General features: G+C 47.8%; 2 protein-coding genes across 2 annotated transcripts in view; both read left to right on the top strand.

Annotated features, from left to right (window-relative positions):
* The window catches only part of ptprr (protein tyrosine phosphatase receptor type R), a gene marked incomplete at both ends in the record, with an annotated part of 26340 nt that extends 16647 nt beyond the window's left edge, over positions 1-9693 (top strand). Inside the window, 9 exons of the mRNA XM_080538294.1 lie at positions 489-841; positions 4151-4343; positions 4604-4688; positions 5230-5309; positions 7787-7924; positions 7998-8108; positions 8282-8439; positions 9034-9147; positions 9606-9693. Coding sequence (XP_080394420.1) covers positions 489-841; positions 4151-4343; positions 4604-4688; positions 5230-5309; positions 7787-7924; positions 7998-8108; positions 8282-8439; positions 9034-9147; positions 9606-9693 — 1320 coding nt within the window. The remainder of the gene's footprint in view (positions 1-488; positions 842-4150; positions 4344-4603; positions 4689-5229; positions 5310-7786; positions 7925-7997; positions 8109-8281; positions 8440-9033; positions 9148-9605) is intronic.
* A 3474-nt stretch (positions 9694-13167) lies between these two features.
* The window catches only part of ptprb (protein tyrosine phosphatase receptor type b), a gene marked incomplete at its 5' end in the record, with an annotated part of 51056 nt that continues 39223 nt past the window's right edge, over positions 13168-25000 (top strand). The window contains 2 exons of the mRNA XM_080538295.1: positions 13168-13180; positions 14922-15242. Coding sequence (XP_080394421.1) covers positions 13168-13180; positions 14922-15242 — 334 coding nt within the window. The remainder of the gene's footprint in view (positions 13181-14921; positions 15243-25000) is intronic.

Below are 25000 nucleotides of genomic sequence, written 5' to 3' on the forward strand. Positions count from 1 at the left end.
GTTAACTATTAAACATGTTAACTGTTAAACAAGTTAACTATTAAACATGTTAACTATTAAACATTTAACTGTTAAATAAGTTAACAATTAAACATGTTAACTATTAAACATGTTAACTGTTAAATAAGTTAACTATGTTAACTATTAAAGAGAGACAGTGTGAGTCAGACATCTTTCCGTCGTGTTCTAAGGAGACTATGACTTTATTGACTTGGGGACAGTGTATACGCTGATAAAGTAGGTACTGGAGGTAGTCGCTCTATGAGTAGAGGGCTGCAAGGGAATTTTCCTGGATACACGGTGTAAAGGTTTTTCGCCCTTGCCTGCTTGCGTGTTCTGTCATCGTGTGGTTTTAAATGTCCATCTTAGTTGTTGCTTTATCTTCATTGCTCTCTGTGAAGCGCATTGGGTCACATTTTGTGCGTAATGCGCAATACAAATAAAATTTGATTTGATTTGATTTGACTAAAGTGGTTGTTGTGTCCTAGGTCCTCTACAGGCTGAAAGAGAAAGTCGACCTTTCCGACAGGCAGTTTAAGGAGCCGCCCGTGTGTCGCGACGTCCACCTGACCCCCGTCCCTGTGACCCTGCCCAGCCTCAGCCCCGCCCCCTGTCCAGAAGCCCCGCCCCTTGCCGGTCTCTCCAGCAGCATGGTGCAGGCCAGTCCCCTGCCAGCCACACCCAGAGCCACGCCCACACCCCAGCCTATCAGAGCGTGCTGCCCCGCCCCCGCGGCGCCAGTACTGATCCCTGCGTCCAACGTCACGCGCGAGCTCAAGCCCTGCCTGTCTGCAAGCCCCTCCCCCTTCAGGATGAAGCCAGCCGCTGGTCTGCAGGAGAGGTGAGGTCTGCCTGTCTGCCTGTCTGTCTGCCTGTCTGTCTGTCTGTATGTATGTCTGTCTGTCTGTTTGCCTGTCTGTATGTCTGTCTGTCTGTATATCTATCTGTCTGTCTCTCTGTCTCTCTGTCTCTCTGTCTCTCTGTCTGTCTGCCTGCCTGTCTGCCTGTCTGCCTGTCTGCCTGTCTGTCTGTCTGTCTGTCTGTATATCTATCTGTCTGTCTCTCTGTCTCTCTGTTTGTCTGCCTGCCTGTCTGCCTGTCTGCCTGTATATCTATCTGTCTGTCTGTCTGTCTGTCTGTCTGTATATCTGTCTGTCTGCTTGCCTGCCTGCCTGCCTGCCTGCCCCACACACACACACAAACACACTATCCTCTCTCTGTCTGTTGATCTCTGACCTGGGAGTGTGTGTGTGTATGTGTCGAGGCAGGTGTTCTCGGTAGCATACGTGCAGACTGAGGAGTAGACCCCCTCTGATGGGTGTATGTGTGTGTGTGTGTGTGTGTGTGTGTGTGTGTGTGTGTGTGTGGCTGTGTAGGTTGGGTGTGTGTGTGTGTGTGTGTGGGGGTGTGTGTAGGTTGTGTGTGTAGGTGTGTGTGTGTGTGTGTGTGTGTGTGTGTGTGTGTGTGTGTGTGTGTGTGTGTGTGTGTGTGTGGGTGGGTGGTGGGGGAGGGGGGGGAGTGTTCCGGAACTCTCTCTCTCTCTCTTGGAATGTTCTGGAATCAAACATGAAACATTGTTCCAGGAGGAGCAACAATGGAGGAACATCCACCTCTCTTCTAAATACACTCTCCGACCACTTTATTAGGAACACTACACTAATACTGGGTATGGCCTCCCTTTATTAGGAACACTCTACTAATACTGGGTAGAGCCTCCCTTTATTAGGAACACTCTACTAATACTGGGTAGAGCCTCCCTTTATTAGGAACACTATACTAATACTGGGTAGAGCCTCCCTTTATTAGGAACACTCTACTAATACTGGGTAGGGCCTCCCTTTATTAGGAACACTCTACTAATACTGGGTAGGGCCTCCCTTTATTAGGAACTCTATATTAATACTGGGTAGGGCCTCCCTTTATTAGGAACACTCTACTAATACTGGGTAGAGCTTCCCTTTTTATGCCAATTCTTCATGGCATTGATTGATTTGTTGGAAACGTTCCTTTGAGATTCTGGTCCATGACGACATGATTGCATCACGCAGATTTTTCAGGTGCGCTTTCAAACTGTGAATCTCCCATTCTGCCACATCCCAAAGATGTTCTATTGGATACTGATCTGGTGACTGGGAAGGTCACTGAAGAAAGAGGGTTAATGTGAGAGAGAGAGAGAGAGAGACAGAGAGAGAGAGAGAGAGAGAGAGAGAGAGAGAGAGAGAGACAGACACAGAGAGAGAGAGAGAGGCAGAGAGAGAGAGAGGCAGAGAGAGAGAGAGGCAGAGAGAGAGAGACAGAGAGAGAGAGAGAGAGAAAGAGAGAGAGAGAGAGAGAGAGAGAGAGAGAGAGAGAGTGAAATCAAGAGAGAGACACACACTTAGCTTCAGGATCCCAACAGAAGGGAAAGGCGTGTCTCTCTGTGTGTCAACTGACTTCCTGTACAGGATGCTGGCCCCTTCCTGTGCTGCCACTGGGCTGATTGCTGCCACACACACACACACACACACACACACACACACACACACACACACACACACGAGACATGAAGTGGATACAGACCTGGGTCAGGTGGTTTCATAAGTCACATGACAGGTGACAGTGAGGTGTGATTGATATAGCTGGCTCTGTGAGACCATTCCATTGTACCAGGGGAACTGAATCAAGCGCTGGTCAAGTGTGTGTGTGTGTGTGTGTGTGTGTGTATCACACACTGGCCTGAAGCTGGATTGTGAGTCGAGGCTGGTGGAGGCTGGTGGAGGTAGAACGCCAGGGGAGGCTGGGGGACTGGGAGGTAGAACAGCAGGGGAGGCTGGAGGAGGTAGAACACCAGGGGAGGCTGGCAGAGGTAGAACAGCAGGGGAGGCTGGGGGAGGTAGAACACCAGGGGAGGCTGGGGGAGGTAGAACAGCAGGGGAGGCTGGGGGAGGTAGAACAGCAGGGGAGGTTGGGGGAGGTAGAACAGCAGGGGAGGCTGGGGGAGGTAGAACACCAGGGGATTTCTACCTCCACCAGCCTCCCCTGGACTCCACCTTCTACTCTATGTGTGTGTGTGTGTGTGTGTGTGTGTGTGTGTGTGTGTGTGTCTGTGTGAGTGTGAGTGTGAGTGTGTGTGTGTGTCTGTCTGTCTGTGTGTGTCTATGTGTGTCTATGTGTGTCTGTGTGTCTGTGTGTGTCTGTGTCTGTGTCTGTGTCTGTGTCTGTGTGTGTCTGGTTATTAGAGGTCATTCCAAACATGGACGGGATGTTGTTGTTCGACAACACCGGACGCCATGACGACAGCCCTCTGATTGGCTCAGGGTAAACACTGTGATTCTGATTGGCTCAGGGTAAACACTGTGAGGAGAACCAGAGATGACAGCATGTCATGTGATCCTCGACGACCCTGAGGCTTCTTAGTGATGTCTGTCTGTCTGCCTGTCTGTCTGTCTGTCTGTCTGTCTGTCTGTCTGTCTGTGTGAGAGAGAGACAGAGACACACAGAGAGAGAGAGAGAGAGAGAGACAGAGAGACACTTCACCCAACCTTCACACAACCATCACACAACCATCACACAACCTTCACACAACCTTCACACAACCATCACACAACCTTCACACAACCTTCACACAACCTTCACACAACCTTCACACAACCATCACCCAACCTTCACCCAACCTTCACACAACCTTCACCAACCTTCACACAACCTTCACACAACCTTCACACAACCTTCACACAACCATCACACAACCTTCACACAACCATCACACAACCTTCACCCAACCATCACACAACCTTCACACAACCTTCACCCAACCTTCACACAACCTTCACACAACCTTCACACAACCATCACACAACCTTCACCCTCACCTCCCATTTTTCAAACTGTATACCCTCTGTATACCCTCTCTAACCCAGGGTATAATTCTCTCCTTTCCTCCCCTTCCCTCTCCTCTCCTCTCCTCTCCTCTCCTCCCCTCTCCCCCCCTTCTTCTCCTCTCCCCCCCTCTTCCCCCCCCCTCTCCTCCCCTCTCCTCTCCTCTCCTCTCCTTTCCTCCCCTCCCCTCCCCTCTCCTCCCCTCTCCTCTCCTCTCCTCTCCTTTCCTCCCCTCCCCTCCCCTCTCCTCCCCCCCCTCTCCTCTCCTCTCCCCTCCTCCCCCCTCCTCTAGACGGGGGTCCAACGTGTCCCTGGTTCTGGACATGAGTTCCCTGGGGGCCGTGGAGCCCCTGAACAGTGGGGTGGGAACCCCCACAAAAGGACGCGCCTCTCAGGAGTACCTCCAGGCGGCGGGGCACCCCCTCTCACGCCAGCACCTCCGGGACGTCGTCCGCAACACACACACCCTCCATGCAGAGTTCGCTGTGAGTCCGCACACACACACACCCACACACCCACGCACCATCCACGTGGAGTTCGCTGTGAGTCCGCAGACACACAGACCCACACACACACACACACACACACACACACACACACACACCCTCCAGACAGAGTTTGCTGTGAGTCCACACACACACGCGCGCACACACACACACACACGCACCCTGCACATGGAGTAGTTATGATGGTATTGATTATGTCCAAAACATTTGTTTTGTATTGTTTTGTTTCCCTCTCTTAGGAAATCCCCATGAACTTTGTGGATCCAAAGGAGCTGGACGTCCCGAGTCACGGCACCAAAAACAGATACAAGACTATACTGCCAAGTGAGACACACAGACACACACACACACACACACATACACAAACACACATTACAGGACTATGGTTACAATCAGAGGCCTGCTGGTTGCTCAGCAACAGGTCAGTGGTTGAAGCAGGACGTTTTTTGATTTGCTGGGTGGGGCCAAAGGCGGGGCAGGGGTTAGGGGTCAGAGGTCACTTCCTGCCTGGACCTTAAGAAGAACAATACCAGCCATGAACGGCTGATTAACGCATTATATAACCCACTGTGTGTGTGTGTGTGTGTGTGTGTGGGGTCTACAGTCTGTTATCAGCTTCCCTCCTGGTTCCTTCAGGGGCGGGGTTCCTTCCGTCCAATGTCCCGCAAGAAACACACACACACACAACCCAATCTTCTTAGGAGAGTCTTAGAAGAGGTCCAACAGAGTGATGGAGGGAGGGAATGAGGGAGGGAGGGAATGAGGGAGGGTGGGTGGGAGGGGGGGTGAAGGACTCACTGTGATATTTCTCTATGACCACGCTTTTATGACCTATGTGTGTGTGTGTGTGTGTGTGTGTGTGTAGATCCTCACTCCAGGGTGATCCTGAGGACTAAGAGCTCCTACGACCCTCTGAGCAGCTACATTAACGCTAACTACATACGAGTGAGTGGCATCACACAACACGCTAACTACATACATCACACAACACGCTAACTACATACATCACACACCACGCTAACTACATACATCACACACCACGCTAACTACATACATCACACACCACGCTAACTACATACATCACACACCACGCTAACTACATACATCACACAACATGCTAACTACATACATCACACCACGCTAACTACATACATCACACTAACTACATACATCACCCACCACGCTAACTACATACATCACACCACGCTAACTACATACATCACACAACACACTAACTACATACATCACACACCATGCTAACTACATACATCACACCACGCTAACTACATACATCACACCACGCTAACTACATACATCACACACCACGCTAACTACATACATCACACACCACGCTAACTACATACATCACACACCATGCTAACTACATACATCACACACCACGCTAACTACATATATCACAAACCACGCTAACTACATACATGACACACCACGCTAACTACATACATCACACAACATGCTAACTACATACATCACACAACATGCTAACTACATACATCACACAACACATTAACTACATACATCACACACCACGCTAACTGTATACATCACACACCACGCTAACTACATACATCACACACCATGCTAACTACATACATCACACCACGCTAACTACATACATCACACAACACGCTAACTACATACATCACACAACACACTAACTACATACATCACACACCACGCTAACTACATACATCACACACCACGGTAACTACATACAGTACATCACACCACGCTAACTACATACATCACACAACACACTTACTACATACATTACACAACACGCTAACTACATACATCACACACCACGCTAATTACATACATCATACACCACGCTTACTACATACATCACACCATGCTAACTACATACATCACACAACACGCTAACTACATACGTCACACAACACGCTAACTACATACATCACACAACACACTAACTACATACATCACACACCACGCTAACTACATACATCACACCACGCTAACTACATACATCACACCACGCTAACTACATACATCACACCACGCTAACTACATACATCACACAACACACTAACTACATACATCATACAACACGCTAACTACATACATCACACACCACGCTAACTACATACATCACACAACACAGTAACTACATACATCACACACCACGCTAACTACATACATCACACACCACGCTAACTACATACATCACACACCACGCTAACTACATACATCACACACCACGCTAACTACATACATCACACACCATGCTAACTACATACATCACACACCACGCTAACTACATATATCACAAACCACGCTAACTACATACATGACACACCACGCTAACTACATACATCACACAACATGCTAACTACATACATCACACAACATGCTAACTACATACATCACACAACACATTAACTACATACATCACACACCACGCTAACTGTATACATCACACACCACGCTAACTACATACATCACACACACCACGCTAACTACATACATCACACAACACGCTAACTACATACATCACACAACATGCTAACTACATACATCACACAACACGCTAACTACATACGAGTGAGTGGCATGACACAACATGCTAACTACATACAGTACATGACACAACAACAACATCAACAACAATGTATCAGTTGCATTTTACCTCCCCTCCATTAGATTGTAAAGATATAGCGCTATCATGTACAGACAGTGTGTGTGCGTGTGTGTGTGTGTGTGTGTGCGTGTGTGTGTGTGCATGTGTGTGTGTGTGTGTGTGTGTCTGTGTGCAAGGTTCAGATGTGAGCTGAGGTGTTATATGTTTATAATACTGGAACAGAATCAGTAAACAGTCCAAGTCTTATCAGTGTTCATCTGAGAGAACGTTGGAAACTAGAGGCCACAGGAACACACACACACACACACACACACACACACACATACACACACACACACACACAGACGCAGAGGAGAGGCCGTCGCCACAGGAACCATGGACTGACCCTTAATGGACTCCAGCGCCGCACATACAATAGGTTACATCCTGTCACAGGAAGTTGAACCACTAGTTTTCTCTTTCACACCGGAGAGTCTATAGAGGCTGACACAGAAGTGACCCATACACACACACACACACACACATACACACACACACACACACACTCACACATACACACACACACACACACACTCACACACACCCTCAGAGATACACACACACACACACACACACACACACACACACACACGTTTAGGGTTAGAGTTAGAGTTGGGTTCGGCCAGTTTTAATTGATCACATATTTCCGTTTATTTATTTTTAATTTAAGTCACCAGAAACACAGGTAACGTTAACCCCCTACCTGACCAATCAGGGTGCTCTCCTGGTGACCCCGCCCCCTCTCCCTGCTATGTTCCAGGGTTACCGAGGAGACGAGAAGGCTTACATCGCCACGCAGGGACCGATGATCAACACAGTCAATGACTTCTGGCTGCTGGTCTGGCAGGAAGACTGTCCTGTAATCATCATGATCACCAAGCTGAAGGAGAAGAACGAGGTGAACACACACACACACACACACACACACACACACACGTCGTGTCCAGGTGGATGACCAGTGTGTGTTTCAGAAATGCGTGCTGTACTGGCCAGAGAGGCGGGGCATCTACGGCAGGGTGGAGGTCCTCATCACCAGTCTGAAGGAGTGTGACCACTACACCACCCGCACCCTGACCCTGAAGGTACCCTGACCCTAACTTTGACCCTAACCCTAACTCTGACCCTGGCCCTGACCCTGACCCCTGACCCTGACCCTGACCCTGGCCCTAACCCTGACCCTGAAGGTACCCTGACCCTGACCCTAACTCTGACCCTGTGTGTGTGTGTGTGTGTGTGTGTGTGTGTGTGTGTGCAGCTGGGGGGTCAGAGTCGTACGGTGCGTCACTATTGGTTCACCTCCTGGCCCGACCACAAGACCCCCGCCAGCGCCTCCCCCCTCCTGCAGCTGATGACGGACGTGGAGGAGGACCGCCTCGCCTCGGCCTCCCACGGCCCTCTGGCCGTCCACTGCAGGTAGGGAGGGAGGGAGGGAGGGTGCAGGGAGGGAGGTAGGAGGGCGGGAGATAGGAGGGAGGCCCACGGAGGGTGGTAGGGAGGGAGGGAGGGAGAGTGCAGGGGCGGAGGGAGGGAGGGAGGTAGGAGGGAGGGAGATAGGAGGGAAGGAGGGAGTCCCAGGGAGGGAGGGAGGGAGGGATGGAGGGTGCAGGAGCGGAGGGAGGGAGGGAGATAGGAGGGAAGGAGGGAGGCCCAGGGAGGGAGGGAGGGAGGGAGGAAGGGAGGGAGGGAGGGAGGGAGGGAGGGTGCAGGGGCGGAGGGAGGGAGGGAGATAGGAGGGAAGGAGGGAGGCCCAGGGAGGGAGGGAGGGAGGGACGGAGGGAGGGAGGGAGGGAGGCGCAGGGAGGAAAGGAGATCTGGTTGGGAGGCTGGTCCAGGTAGAAATCTGAGGTTCAGTGTAACGAGAGTTTATAGTCGCTCAGATGAACGTGGAATAACAAAGACTGTGCTCCAGATGTCCTACACACACACACACACACACACACACACACACACACACACACACAGTCCTAGCCCATGCTCCTCGTAAACCCCGCCTCTCCCGATTTGCAGCGCCGGGATTGGCCGGACGGGTTGTTTCATCGCCACAACGATAGGCTGTCGCCAGCTGCTGCAGGAGGGCGTGGTCGATGTGCTGAGGATTGTCTGCCAGCTCCGCACAGACAGGTGAGTAGACCTCCGACCCCTGACCCTGACCCCTAGACCTGTCTCTGACCCCTAGGCCTAACCCTGACCCCTAGCCCTGACCCTGACCCTTGACCTAGCCCTGACCCCTGACCCTAACCCTGACCCCTAGCCCTGACCCCTAGGCCTAACCCCTAGCCCTGACCTTGACCCTGACCCCAAGCCCTGTCCCTGACCACAATGTACTGTAACCATGGAGGCTGTAACCATGGAGACTGTAACCGCTGGACAAAGGAAATGTCATTTTTATAGATAATTACCTCTTAATGAAATGAGCTGTGTGTGTGTGTGTGTGTGTGCGTGTGTGTGTGTGTGTGTGTGTGTGTGTGTCTGTTTGTGACTGTGTGTGTGTGTGTGTGTGCACGTGTCTGTGTGTGTGTGTGTGTGTGTGTGTGTGTGTGTGTGTGTGTGTGTGTGTGTGTGTGTGTGTGTGTGTGTAGGGGGGGGATGATCCAGACCGAGGAGCAGTATGAGTTCGTCCACCACGCCTTGAGCCTCTACGAGACCCGCCTCTCTGCCGGCCAATGAGGAGCCACAGGAAGCTGTCACTGGATGCACCGCGTTTACCAGGAAGTGGAATTCCGCCCTAGTGGGTGCCTAGCAACCTGGAGACTGTCAGTCATGTGAAACAAAGGACAACGATGATGGTGATGATGAAGAAGAAGACAGCATTTGGGTGTGTGTGTGTGTGTGTGTGTGTGTGTGTGTGTGTGTGTATGTGTGTGGAACACAGACAGCCTGGACTGCAATTGGCTGCAGCTCCACCCAGAGAGAGAGAGAGAGAGAGAATTATGACTGCCAATGGCCCCTGGTCCTAGCATAGATTAGATTACTTTTTCTTATGATGACTGATGGACAGATGATTCACTTACTTAGACAAATGTATTTGTTGTAAGTGGCTTTGGATAAAGGTGTCTGCTAAATGTCTAAAATGTAAATGTCAGTGTAAAGGGAGAGACAGGAACACTGCTGTAGAATGTTAAGTATCCTTTCTTCTTCTCTACTTCCTCCTCCTCCTCTTCTTCGTCTTCTTCTGCTACTTTCTGTCTGGTTGATCCAATCAGCAGCCTGCTTCTGTACAGCCCTGACCAATCAGATGGTCCGACTCTTGTCCTGTACCTCTCTGTCTCTATTGTCATGGATACCGTAACCAGTGGTTACTGAGCGACACCGTTCCACTGGTTGTTATGGTGGCTGACTGTACTGTGGGTAACTTGTTGTTATTAGTGTATTAATTATTATGTATTAATAATTCTACTTGTTTGTTACACAAAGGGTATTAATAACTGACTGTTAATCCTGGTGGTGGTACTAGACCCCCCCACACCCGCCCCCCCTATCCTCCCACACCCCCCAACCCTAACCTAAGGAGGTGGGTCACTCCTGGGTTACTCCTGGGTAACTCCTTCAAATATGTTATAAAACGCTAACTGTAGATTTAACTCACCTCACCTCTCCCAAGCTCCAGTCAGAGGGGGAGGAGGAGGAGGGCAGGAGAGGAGTAGGGGGGGGGGGGTATGAGGTGGGGGAGGTGGAAGAGGGGGGGCGGGGGGGCACGAGGTGGGGGAGGTGGAGAAGGAGGGATTGTTGTTTGACAATGAGAAACACTTTAAGGACACTTTTTTTGTATAATTATTATGTACCAATTTTTAAATTATTATTATTTGTGATACAAAGGTTTTGGGAAAAGTATATTTGTCTACTTGTACTATGAATATGGATATGAATATGTATGTAGGAGGTACAATGTACTATGCCTATGGATGGGTGTGTAGCCATGGTAACCGTTGGTGCGTGCTGTTCACTGTTCAGCTAATGTCCACTATGTGGGGTTGTAGCCATGCTAGCCATGATAGCCATGTTAGCCATGTTAGCTATGTTATAGGTGTTCTCCATGTAACGCTAATCAAACTTGAATGTCGTGATTAGTTGACTGTCCAGCATTATAATCACAATAGTAACTATTTATATATTTACAGGACTATTTTAATCTGTACATATGAACTGTATGTCTGTGGGACCCAGCTGACACAGTTGATAGGCTGCTGGTGTTGAGTACTAAGACATTGGGAAGCAGCTGATCGGCTGATGGTACCTAGGAGAGACTAAGTACACACAAACACACACACACACCTACACACACACACACACACACACACACAGACACACACATACACCCGCCATAACCTTGACAACAACGTGTGATAGCAGAGGGAATACTGCTGTCTGTGATGTTGGCATGGTAACCACAGAGAGTTGACTATGGGGGGGGGGGTTACTGTGGCGGGGGGGTTCGTTCCTTTGAGGGGTCACTAAAGCCATACTGCTAACTGACCAGTGGCGGCCATTTTGTTGAGACACAGATGTTTCCTCAATGTTGATCTGCCGTTCCCCTTCGGCCGTGGTCTTCATCCTACTATTACTGCCAATAAAGACAACCTGTTTAAGCTGTTACACCGCTGGCTGGCCTTCCTGATGTTGTCTACTCTGCTGTGCTGGGGAAGGACAACTACAATGGTGTTATTGAGGTTTGAACAGTGTGTGTGTGTGTGTGTGTGTGTGTGTGTGTGTGTGTGTGTGTGTGTGTGTGTGTGTGTGTGTGTCTGTGTCTGTGTCTGTGTCTGTGTGTGTCTGTGTGTCTGTCTGTCTGTCTGTCTGTCTGTGTGTGTGTGTTTCAGGTGGACAGCGCATGAGCAGTCCTCCCAGTTAGACCACCCAGATGTAGACACAGAGAGAGCCTCCTATCAAACAGGTCCTTAATGGTCCATATTCAGGTGCTCTATCATGTGATATCAACTGAATGGAAACTCCCTCTGAAACCCACAATCAGGCTATTTTGGGGTTGGTGAATCAACACCTTCCTTTTCTACTGACAATGACAAACTGCACTCTTGATTTGTTCTTCAAACATTTATTTTACGTGATTTTGTGCTTTGTAGAGAGAAGGACATAGATCTTCAACACGATTGAATAGCAGAGAGACACACACTAATTGGGAAAAGAAATAGAAGAAAAATGCATCAAACTAAAGCTTTATCGACATGTTTGTTCAAAGCAGTACTGAAGAGTCTGTCATGGCCTGCCTGGTGGCTGTCATAGTTGTACAGGCCTCCTGTCTCTAGGCTTCCCTCAGCGTTAGGGATGGGGTGTGTGACGGGCTAGACTAGAATGGGACTAGAACCCCATGACATTCTAGAACACCATGAGATCTCCGCTGAGATGACGTCACCATTATTACAGACCCCCCCGCCCCCCATGACTCAAACTTCAGAGAGGGTGGGAGGGTGGGTGGGATGGAGTAGAGGCAGGAAGGAAACCCGGGTGGGAGGGTTAGGGCTAGTCAGGGAACAAAGCTTTGGATGGCGTTCTGTCAGGGGAAAGTTTAGCCACGTAGCGGGAGACAAACACACAGACCTCCGCTCTACTGAGTACGTGGACAGAGATCAGCCAGTGTCCAGACACGCATGCACACACACACATACACACACACACACACACACAGTAGAGGGTCTGTGGTGTTGTCCTTGTTTATACTCTAGTGTCTCATTCTGCTTCACGCCAACGGAGGACTGATTAAGGAAATCCGGCAGAGACTCTCTTAATAAGTGTCTTATTGTGTTGGAATGCCTGCAAGGCTCCGGAGAAGACCCATAGAAGATCCAAAGAAGATCCAGAGAAGATCCATAGAAGATCCAGGAACACTCCAGGACGAACACTTCCTACCCGGAGTGGACAACGCTACTCAGTCCTGCTTTTACGGATTATACAGGATTCAGTCGCTCAGGAACTAAGGAACTAAGAGTCGCTGATTATTTGTTTTAATTTCCTATCAGGACATCATCGTGTTTCTTTACAGATGATCGTAACATCTCTGGGATTATGCTTTTGAACAAGCTTTAGGATTAACAGATTTTTTTTTTTTTTGTTTTGTTTTGAAAGATTTAACAGAATGACCACCATGTTGAAACAGAAAGGGTTTCATGTATCACTCTGGGTGGTCTCATGGATTCTCTGGGTAAGTCTGAACGAACACTTAATCACTTATCAATACATCTGATTGATGATTTATCAATACATCTGATTGATGACTTATCAATACATCTTATTGATGACTTATCAATACATCTGATTGATGACTTATCAATACATCTAAATGATGACTTATCAATACATCCGATTGATGACTTATCAATACATCTGATTGATGACTTATCGATACATCTGATTAATGACTTATCAATACATCTTATTGATGACTTATCAATACATCTGATTGATGACTTCAAGCTGAGAGAACAACAGTGGTGTACGATATTGTGTTATCCGTGATAGTTTTAAATGCCAGTTTGAAATTGTATTATTGTTTATTACACACTGAATCAAATGAATTCCATTTTCCATTTCCATTGCTATTAATTGATAACCTTGATGTGATCTGATCAAATACTTTCTATTATTTACTAGAATTTCACAAAACTATAGAGTGCGCACTGCGTAGTGTGTGTGTATTGTATGTGTGTAGTGTGTGTGTAGTGGTGGCTGTGGCGCAGGAGGTAGAGCCACCGTCTAATGATCGCAAGGTTAGCATATTGGCGGTTCAAACCTGTGTCCCGAGTCCCGACACATGTTGAGGTGTCCTTGGGCAAGACACTGAACCCCAAATTGCTCCCAAATTGCTCCCAATGAGCGGCCCAGCGCCTTGCATGGTAGCTTGCCGCTGTTGGTGTGTAAATGTGTGTGAATGGGTGAATGAGAGGCCTTGGTAAAGCGCTTTAGAATAAGGTGCTATATACACTACATGGACAAAAGTATTGGGACACCCGAACATCACACCCATATGTGCTTGTTGAACTTCTCATTCCAAAACCATGGGCATTAATATGGAGTTGGTCCCACCTTCACTGCTATAACAGCTTCCACTCTCCTGGGAAGACTTTCTACTAGATTTTAGAATATGTTTGCGGGGATTCGCTCCCATTCAGCCACAAGAGCATTAATGAGGTCGGGCACTGATGTTGGGCGAGAAGGACTGGCTCGCAGTCGGTGTTCCAATTCATCCCAATGGTGTTCAATGGGGTTGAGGTCAGAGCTCTGTGTGCAGGCCAGTCAAGTTCTCCAAACTCATGCAAACCATGTCTCCAAACTCAGCAAACCATGTCATTATGGACCTCACTTTGTGTATTGGGGCATTGTCATGCTGAAACTGGAAAAGGCCTTCCCCAAACTGTTGCCACAAAGTTGGAAGCATACAATCCTCTAGAATCGCATTGTATGCTGTAGCATTAACATTTCCCTTCACTGGAACTAAGGGGCCTAAACCAAACCATGAAAACAGCCCCAGACCATAATTGTGTCCACATACTTTTGTCCATATAGTGTAAGTCAATGTGTGTGTGTGTGTGTGTGTGTGTGTGTGTGTGTGTGTGTGTGTGTGTGTGTGTGTGTGTGTGTGTGTGTAGGGTGTGTGTGTGTGTGTGTGTAGGGTGTGGGTGTGTGTGTGTGTGTGTGTTGTCTCCCAGTGTGTGGTGTGTGTAGGGTGTGTTCTGACCCAGTGTGTGACTGTGTGTGTTGTCTCCCAGTGTGTGATGTGTGTACGGTGTGGGTAGTGTGTGTTCTGACCCGGTGTGTGTTGTCTCCCAGTGTGTGGTGTGTGTACTGTGTGTTCTGACCCGGTGTGTGTTTTATACCAGTGTGTGGTGTGTGTAGTGTGTGTTCTGACCCGGTGTGTGTTTACTCCCAGTGTGTGGTGTGTGTAGGGTGTGAGGAGCGGCCGTGTCAGGTGACGGCGGTGGAGGCCAGCAGTGGCGTGGACAGTGTGCTGCTGAGGTTGAGGACGGAGGGGGGCCCGGGGGGGGCCGGGGGGGCAGGAGGCTGTGGCTTCACCGTGGTGGCGGGAGGCAGCAGCCCAGAGGCCAGGGACTGTGTCCGAGACCTGGGGGGGCCGGAGGGGCTCGGGGGGGCGGGGGGGGGAAGAAGCTTCACCTGTCAGGTGGAGAACCTGGAACCTGGGACCCCCTACTTCCTGGAGATGACATCACAGCCAGCCGGAGCACGCCTCAACGTCACAGTGCACACCAGTGAGTCATCAGGGTGTACATTTTAAAATACATTTTATTCATTTATTTAGTTATTTGGGGGCGGCTGTTGCTCAGGACGTAGACCCGGCCTCTAATGATCGCAAGGTTAGTGGTTTCGGCGGTTCGATCCCCAGATGGCCACGTGTCGAGGTGTCCTTGGGCAAGACACTGCACCCCAAAGCGCTCCAAATGAGCGGGCCGGCGACTTGCATGGTAGCTTGGCCGCCATTGGTGTGTGAATGTGTGTGTAAATGGGTGAATGAGAGGCCATTGTAAAGCGCTTTGGAATAAGGCGCTATGTAAGTGCAGTCCATTTAACATTTAGTTATTTATTTAAACGTTATTTATCAAGAGATAGGTTATCCCTAACCCTGATCCTGACCCTAACCCTAACCCTGACCCTGACCCTGACCTGACCCCTGACCCACCTCCTGCCGCTACCATGGCAACATCTGGGTTCCCATGGTATCTCGAATAATACATAAGTATTAAAGTATAGTTATAGCCCAATCTCAGAACGGGGGGCCCAATCTCAGAATCTCTAACTTCAATGTGAACTTAGCCTCACTTCCCGGGGTGCTATCATCGAAAACGACACACCTCAGACCGTATGAAAATGGGTGAGATAACCAGCCTTGAATGGACTCGATACGGTTCTCCTATAGAGGCTGACAGACCGAGAAGCAAAGTTCGTGAAATAACGCACAGTTTCGTTTTCATGCAATGAATTTAAGGGGTCATCCCTAGCGAATTTCTTGTTATGCTTGTTATAAAGAAAAGGTCTATAATACATTGAAATGACATTAAACTAAGATAATAGATGGTTATCATAATTTTTTAATATTTATTAATGAAGAAAATAATTACATTTGTGGTTTTCTTTTGTTTTTGTTTGTGCACTATTTTGCTGATGATTCGCAAAGCGAATTCTGGGAGATTTCGCATAACACTCAGTTTGGTGTGTTCCTCTAAGGAGGCTGGAGGCTGGGGGAGGTAGAACACCAGGGGAGGCTGGCGGAGGTAGAACAACAGGGGAGGCTGGCGGAGGTAGAACACCAGGGGAGGCTGGCGGAGTTAGAACTCCAGGGGAGGCTGGCGGAGGTAGAACACCAGGGGAGGCTGGGGGAGGTAGAACAACTGGGGAGGCTGGGGGAGGTAAACACCAGGGGAAGCTAGGGTAGGTAGAACACCAGGGGAGGCTGGTGGAGGTAGAACACCAGGGGAGGCTGGTGGAGGTAGAACACCAGGGGAGGCTGGGGGAGGTAGAACACCAGGGGAGGCTGGGGGAGGTGATGTTCTAATGTAACTTCCTCCTGAGTTGCCTGTCAGCCAATCAGACTGTCCGTCTGAGACAGGCATGTGCTTTGGTCTCAGACGAACGTGTACAGTGTGTATGAACGGGACAGTTGTGTGTGTGTGTGTGTGTGTGTGGGGGGGGGTGTGTGGGTGTGTGGGTGTATGTTAGTGGCATGTTGCCAGAACAGAAGTCTGACCTTAAGTGTGTGTCCAGAGTGTCCAGCCCCCCCCCCACCCCCTCCCCCCTCACCAGTCAGCCATTTCCTGATGCTATTGTTCCTCTGTGCTAGCGGATACGGAGGGCGGGGGTGCCGGGGGGGGGGCAGGAGAGGGCAGGAGGGGGCAAGGGGGGTCGTTTGTGTTTTGTTCACAGGGCAGGGCCCCGCTCATGACCTTCCCAGCACGCAACACACACACACACACACACACACACACACACACACACACACAGCCTATCTTCTCTTGACCTTTAAAGTTATTTCTGACACTGAGGCTGATGGGTGTCTGTCCTCTGTCTCTCTGTCTCTCTCTCTCTCTCTCTCTCTCTCTCTCTCTCTCTCTCTCTGTCCCTCCATGATTTCCACCATCAACTCTCGCTCCCGCTGGCCAGGTATGGACAGACAATACCTCCGCCCAGCCAGAAGTCCCCCTTTTTCCTCGTTCCTGTTCCCACCATGCCTTTTCTTCCCACCATGCTCTGTTCCCTCCATGCCCTCTGTTCCCAGCATGCTTTCTGTTCCTCTGTTCTATGCACTCCCAGGCAGGTTTTTAAACAGTCTGGAACAATCCTATCTCCTTCCTCCATCTCCCCCCTGGCGCCCTTCTGACCTTTCTCACAGAGACACACACCTACAGTACCTATATATACATATATACAGTTAGGTCCGGAAATATTTGGACGGTGAAACAATTTCCATCATTTTGTCCCTGTACGCCACCACAATGGATTTGAAATTAAACGACTGAGATGCAATTGAAGTGGCTGGATGTTGTGAAGTTTTTTTTTCGTTACCATGTAAAGGATCCTGCAATCATCCACCACTGTTGTCTTCCGTGGACGTCCAGACCTTTTTGTGGTGCCGAGCTCACAGAGCTCACTCCTATCCCCTTCCTCCATCTCCACCCTGGCCCCCTGCTCAACTTTCTCACAGTCACACACCTACAGTACCTATTTATATATATATACATATACAGTTAGGTCCGGAAATATTTATTTCCCTAATTTTGTCTCTGTACACCACCACAATGGATTTGAAATGAAATGACCGAGATGTAATTGAAGTGCAGACTATCAGTTTGAATTCAAGGGGTTGAACAAAAATATTGTATGAAACTTTTAGGAATTGCAACAATTTTTACAGTCCCCGAGTGTCAGGGGCTCAAATGTAATTGGACAAATTAACATAATCATAAATAAAATGTTCATTTTTAATACTTTGTCGAGAATCCTTTGCAGGCAATGATTGCCTGGAATCTGGAACCCATGGACATCACCAAATGCTCGGTTTCCTCCTTTGTGATGCTTTGCCAGGCCTTTACTGCAGCTGTCTTCAGTTGTTGTTTGTTCATGGGTCTTTCTGCCTTTAGATTTGTCTTCAGCAAGTGAAATCCATGCTCAGATCAGGTGATTGACTCAGCCATTGCAGAATATTTCACTTCTTTACCTTCTTTAAAAACTCAATGGTTGCTTTTGCAGTATGTTTTGGGTCATTGTCCAACTGTACTGTGAAGCGCCATCCAATCAACTTTGCTGAATTTGGCTGAATCTGAGCAGACAGTATATCCCTAAACACTTCAGAATTCAGCTGGCTGCTTCTGTCTTCTGTCACATCATCAATAAACACTAGTGACCCAGTGCCATTGGAAGCCATGCATGCCGATGCCATCACACTGCCTCCACCGTGTTTTACAGAGGATGTGGTATGCTTCCGATCATGAGCCAGTCCAAGCCTTTTCCATACTTTTTTCATCATTCTGGTACAGGTTGGTCTTAGTTTCATCTGTCCAAAGAATGCTGTTTCAGAACTACTGGCTTTTTTAGATGTTTTTTGGCCTTTCTATTCCTGAGGTTTATGAGTGGTTTGCACCGTGTAGTGAACCCTCTGTATTTGCTCTCGTGAAATCTTCTCTTTATGGTAGACTTGGATAATGATATGCCTACCTCCTGGAGAATGTTCTTCAATTGGCTGGATGTTGTGAAGGTTTTTTTATTTATCATGTAAAGGATCCTGCGATCATCGTCCAGACCTTTTTGTGGTGCCGAGCTCACCAGTGCGTTCTTTCTTTCTCAGAATGTACCAAGATGTTGATTTGGGTTAGGGTCAGGATCAAGGTCAGACTTAGTAGTCTAGCAGGAAGGGCCCTCAGATTTTAAGATACCCCTACCCGAGGTAGAGCAAATGACAACAATGATTTTTCTTATCTTTAGGGTCTCCCATTAATGAAATTGATTGTTGTCAAATTTTATTTTTGGGGAAAATATGTTTTTTTGGTTGTTCTTTAGAGCTACCCCAATCCCTGAAAAAGAGCCAAATTAGACCAGGCCGAATATGGGGAAGGTGACAAAAAAGCCCATACGTTGAGAATGATCACTCTTTTCCTCTTCAGATTTGCTGAGGTATGAACCAGGTGGTTGTCCTACATCACCAAATAGTCAGACAACTATTTACCTAAATAAATACTGAATTATAGTCCTGTAAACTTAGCTTTAGTTTAGACGGAAATTGTACTTTTTGGTGACAGGAACATAGGACTCCATCACTTTTCTCTCATTTATCAGAAAAACAGAAATCCCTGAAAAATATATCATTACTGAATTGTCTAGGGTGCTATTGAACAATAACCAGTAGTTGTATGGAAATATCTCATACAGTTCTATTGCAAATTAGATTTCTTTAGACATAGGCCTACCTCTTCTCTGATACAGTCAAATTCTGAATGGGGGATAAGTGGCATAATAGCCTATAAGTTAAGAATGCTCACTCTGATGGTCATCATATTTGGAGAGGGAAATACCAGGTGGCTGAACTACATCACCAAATAGTCAGAATAAGAGTAACCCAATAAAATAAAAGTTTATTAGTTCTAAATTGCAAGCCTCTAAAACATAGGTGTAAATAGTACAGGTGTTATTAAAACTGGAACCTTAATTCAAAGTACAGTATAGAAATAATTTTGAAGCTTGACAGTGGAACACTCTCTGCCACTCTGGTTTGAGTGACAGCTGCATGTTTCAAAACTGTGTAGCCAACTGGGCAGCAGCAGCCATAACAATCTCCATCTCAGAGGGAGAGGGGCTGTGGATTGACAGTTCTGTTCAGATTATCACCAATCTAATGACAGATAACAGGTAACACATATGTCCAACTATGATATTAATATGTTGTTGAATATGTTGTTAGATTTGTGAGCTTTTAAACCATAGTGCAGGCATTCTGATCTAGGCAGAGGCTAGCAGAGGCTAGCTAACATAGGCTAGCTAACAGAGGCTAGCTAACAGAGGCTAGGATAAGTTAATTGTGTGTGTGTGCGTGTGTGTGTGTGTTTTCCATATTTACCAGAGTTCACTGTAACAATGGAGCCAACAAGGCCAACGCAGACAGCTAGCCAGCCATATTTACAGACACAGGATGAAAAAGTCTGCTTATTATGTGAAAAAGCTCTACAAGGACATCAAAATAATGTCAAGAATCCCAGCTTACAAGGACTCAGAACCATACTGAACGTTGCTCAAGGACGAGATAATGAAGTTCATAAGAGACTATCGCCCCACTCAGATGACATACTGTCCTTCAAGGTCAAGGTTTCATATCACAGGTCATGTCGGGCCAGTTATTCAAGCACACATAACTATACGCCTACAACCAGTGATCAAGAACCATCCCAGGATCAGTGTCAAAGTAAAAGACTTAGACTGTCCAGAGACACTAGATTTGACATCCGTAGCCAGTGTTTCATTTGCAGCCAATGTTTCAATTGCAGCCAGAAAGTCACAAAGAGAGAAGGCCTGACCCCTATATGTACCGGTACAGGTGAAAGTACAAGGCCAAAGGTCCTCAATGCAGCCTCAGAGAGGTTTGATGAAATAATACATCACCGTATGCTGACCTATGAAGATCTTTTTGCCTATGATGCAAAGTATCACAGAAGTTGCCTAGGACACTATCTTTCAGAAAGGAACATTCTAGCAGCTAGAAACAAACATTTAACAGAAAAGAAGTTAAATGAACATGAAAGAGCTTTCATTGAGCTAACTGAAGAATTAACTAAGACAGTTTTTTCAAAGCATATGACTGTCACAACACTGAGTGCTGTAACTGAGAGCTATAAAGGAAAACTGAGTACAGCTACAGAACCAACAATGTATAAATCCTGGAAACTCAAAGAAAAGATGAACCAGCATTATGGGGATAAACTCATCTTCATTGAACGTCCTGGAAAATCTGATCTGATCTGTTCTGGTGCCATGACTGTTGGCCATGCAATGAGAGAAGCTTCTCTCCTCAGAGAAAACATAACAGAAGACAGGGAGACAATGCCTCCACAGAGAACAGAGACCCTCACTGACACTCAAATCCTCCACCAGGATGCAGGTATATTGAGGAAAACTATGGAAAAGGTTGAGCATGAGCCTCAATTCTACATAAGCAGTGACAAGCTTTCCCTTCTCCAGTGCAGTGAATATGTGCCAAACACTCTGTATGATTTTGTGAACTGGTGTGTCAATGCAGGTGCATTTAAAAATGTGCAGACCTGTGATGAGGACCCAGCTCTGAAGAATAACACAAGTGTTATAACCTTTTGCCATGATCTAATTGCACAGTGCTGCAGCAGACGTACACCTATCACACTAGGACTTGGGATTATGATCCATCATGAGTTTGGCAGCAAGGCCCTTATCAACAAGCTACACATGATGGGTCATTGTGTGTCGTATGATGAAGTGCGTCAATGTCTCACATCAGTAGCAGCAGATCAATTACAGAGAAGCAAAGGTGTTTACATTCCAAATGGACTGACAAGAACCACAGAACATGGGATAATTGATGCAGCCATTGACAACTTTGACCAGAATGAAGAGACGCTGGATGGCAAAAATACAACACATTCCATGGCAATTGTTGTATACAGAAGAGGTGATGTTGCCACAGCACACAACCCCATCCTGAGAATCCCAGAGAGATCTCTCCATGCCCTGGACAGCTGTGATTTGGATAATGAAGAGGTTCAGAGGTAAATATTATAGACCAACTATCTGCCAGACACATGCAATACTTGATTGAAATGGCTCTGATATACTGTATGTTAATGCAATATAATCCAATATTAAAATGTAAAATGTGCACTGGAGGCTTCAAGTTTCACATTACACTTGTGTAAGTCAGACTAGCATTTGTCCAATATTCAAGTTACACATTATTTGTGAGGTCACACATCATAATCTAAGGAATCTGGAGTGTTGTTGTTTGTAAGGGCATTTTGTTAAAGATTGAATTATATGACAAAAGATGCCTAATGACTTGTTCTTGAATTTCAGATACATCAAGCCAGGTAGGCGATCTGAACCACCAGCAGTTCTACCACAGGTCCTCAAATCAGACAGCACAAAAGCTCAGGCAGCAGAAGGCCAAGACTTACTTTGGAAGGTGAGCCGTATCATGAAAGAAGAAGAACAGAGAATCCCAGGATGGTCTGCATTCAATGCCTATGTATCCACGTCAGACATCCCATTAACAACAGTACAATATATGCCCTTCATAAGAGCTTCACCATCAGACCTATCTACAATCTATACAGCTCTTTTGCAGCTCACACAGCTTGCTCAAGAACTGGGACAGAGGCATATACTTGTAACTGCTGACCTTGCCATCTACAGCAAAGCACAGCAAATTCTGTGGAGCAAACCTGAAGCTTTGGATGGCAAGATCACCATGAGAATTGGAGGAATGCACGTCACCATGGCCTTTCTGGCAAGCATTGGGAAGGTGTATGCAGACGGGGGCCTCTTTGACATGATAACCGAGTCTGGAGTCTATGCTGACGCAACAGCTCGGCAGATGCTTCAGGGGAAACAACTGACAAGAGGTGTGAGGAGCATCAAGGTTGTTTCAGAGGCTCTGTTCAGGCTCTTCTGGATGGTACTGGTCTCCTGGCTGAACAAAAAAGGCCAAAGTCCATTGTCTGCTGAACAAGAACACCTCCTGCGAGATGTGCAGCATGCCTTTCATGGCAACGACCAGGTCTCTGCCAGACAGTTCTTAAGTGAAGTGGAGACAGACCTTCCTGAACTGAGGAGAAGAATACAACAGTTTTCAGAGAGGGGAGTTCAACAAGCAGCAACTTTTAAGTACTGGCTGAATTTCCTCAAAGGGGCTGATCTCTTACTCAGAATGCTACGATCAGAGCGTGAAGCTAACTTTGACCTTCATCTCAACTGCATGTCTGAAGCAATACCATGGTTCCGGGCTGCTGGCAGGATGAAATGCAATGTGTGGTCATGGTATTTGACAGGTATGACGGCCCACAGTCAATCAAAGACCTGGAGAGGCAAAGGAGAGGTGCAAGTGATGGAAGGCCTACACATGTTATCACTGGCAACACAAATATAGGGTCAGGCAGTGGCGGCTGGTGCTAAACATTTTGGGTGGGGCACAGGTTATGGGGGCATGCTCCACGGGGAAGAATATCAACTTTAAAATCTGGATTTACAGTCGATTTTAGCATGAGAATAGCTCTACCCCCCTGTACAGACCTCGCCATCCCCTCTACCCCCCTGTACAGACCTCTTCATCCCCTCTACCCACCTCTACAGACCTCTTCATCCCCTCTACCCCCCTGTACAGACCTCTTCATCCCCTCTACCCACCTCTACAGACCTCTTCATCACCTCTACCCACCTCTACATCTCCTCTACCCACCTCTACAGACCTCTCCATCCCCTCTACCCCCTGTACAGACCTCTCCATCCCCTCTACCCTCCTCTACAGACCTCTTCATCCCCTCTACCCCCCTATACATACCTCCTCATCCCCCCTACCCCCCTGTACAGACCTCTTCATCCCCTCTACCCCCCTGTACATACCTCCTCATCCCCCCTACCCCCCTGTACAGACCTCTCCATCCCCTCTACCCCCCCTGTACAGACCTCTTCATCCCCTCTACCCCCCTGTACAGACCTCTTCATCCCCTCTACCCCCCTGTACATACCTCCTCATCCCCCCTACCCCCCTGTACAGACCTCTCCATCCCCTCTACCCCCCTGTACAGACCTCTTCATCCCCTCTACCCCCCTGTACAGACCTCTTCATCCCCTCTACCCCCCTGTACAGACCTCTTCATCCCCCCTACCCACCTCTACAGACCTCTTCATCCCCCCTACCCACCTCTACAGACCTCTTCATCCCCCCTACCCACCTCTACAGACCTCTTCATCCCCCCTACCCACCTCTACATACCTCCTCATCCCCCCTACCCCCCTGTACAGACCTCTCCATCCCCTCTACCCCCCTGTACAGACCTCTTCATCCCCTCTACCCCCCTGTACAGACCTCTTTATCCCCTCTACCCCCCTGTACAGACCTCTTCATCCCCCCTACCCCCCTGTACAGACCTCTTCATCCCCTCTAGTGAGTGTGTGAGTGTGAGTGTGAGTGTGTGTGTGTGTGTGTGTGTGTGTGTGTGCGTGTGTGCGTGTGTGCGTGTGTGTGTGTGTGTGTGTGTGCGTGTGCTGAATACATAAACAAACAAGCTAAAAGACGACAATAGAAAACGTACCATGCTGACGATATTACTAAATGTTTGAAGTAGCTTTTATCTTAGCTGACTCTCTTACCTTCAGGTCGAGTTTGTGTATTCTGGCTTCGCAAAACACCAACAGTAGCAGCCTAACAGCCGCGGAGATTGCGACCACAAACGAAGTTTGACTTCGGTAATAGGTCCAGTTGTAATATCCTCAAGTTGGGAACAAAAGATGCCTCCTTCTAATCCATTTGTTCAATTTGTTTACAGAAAGAAATCCTCCTAAATCCTCGGTTATACGATTTTCCAATTTTCCCTGCCTTTGTATAAACTTGCTTTATAATTAAATTTGGTCTGGGTGGTCCTAATTCCTTTACTGTTAATTTCTCCTGGTTGCTACGACGGCTGAACGGTGTTTCTTTTAAAGATTCAACCGAGTTGTTCAGAACATTACTAGCCGCCATAGCGATGGTAAAGCAGGTGAACGAACGTCCGTATGACATGACGTAAGCACGTACGATTCTTTGTGCATGTCCCAAAACCCCATAGACAAATGACCGAATGGCCTGAAGTTACCAAAATAGATTTTACATGCAAGTCTACGAGAACAGCCTAGTGCAATTTCGCGTAGTGTGAAAGTTGCCCCGAAAGGGGCGGGACTTGAAGCTGATTGGAACATACTCCACAGAACACTAGCTGATTGGACTATGATATACGCCACAGAA

The sequence above is a fragment of the Nansenia antarctica genome (assembly GCF_963989245.1).
Source record: "Nansenia antarctica genome assembly, chromosome: 8".
NCBI lineage: Eukaryota > Metazoa > Chordata > Actinopteri > Argentiniformes > Microstomatidae > Nansenia > Nansenia antarctica.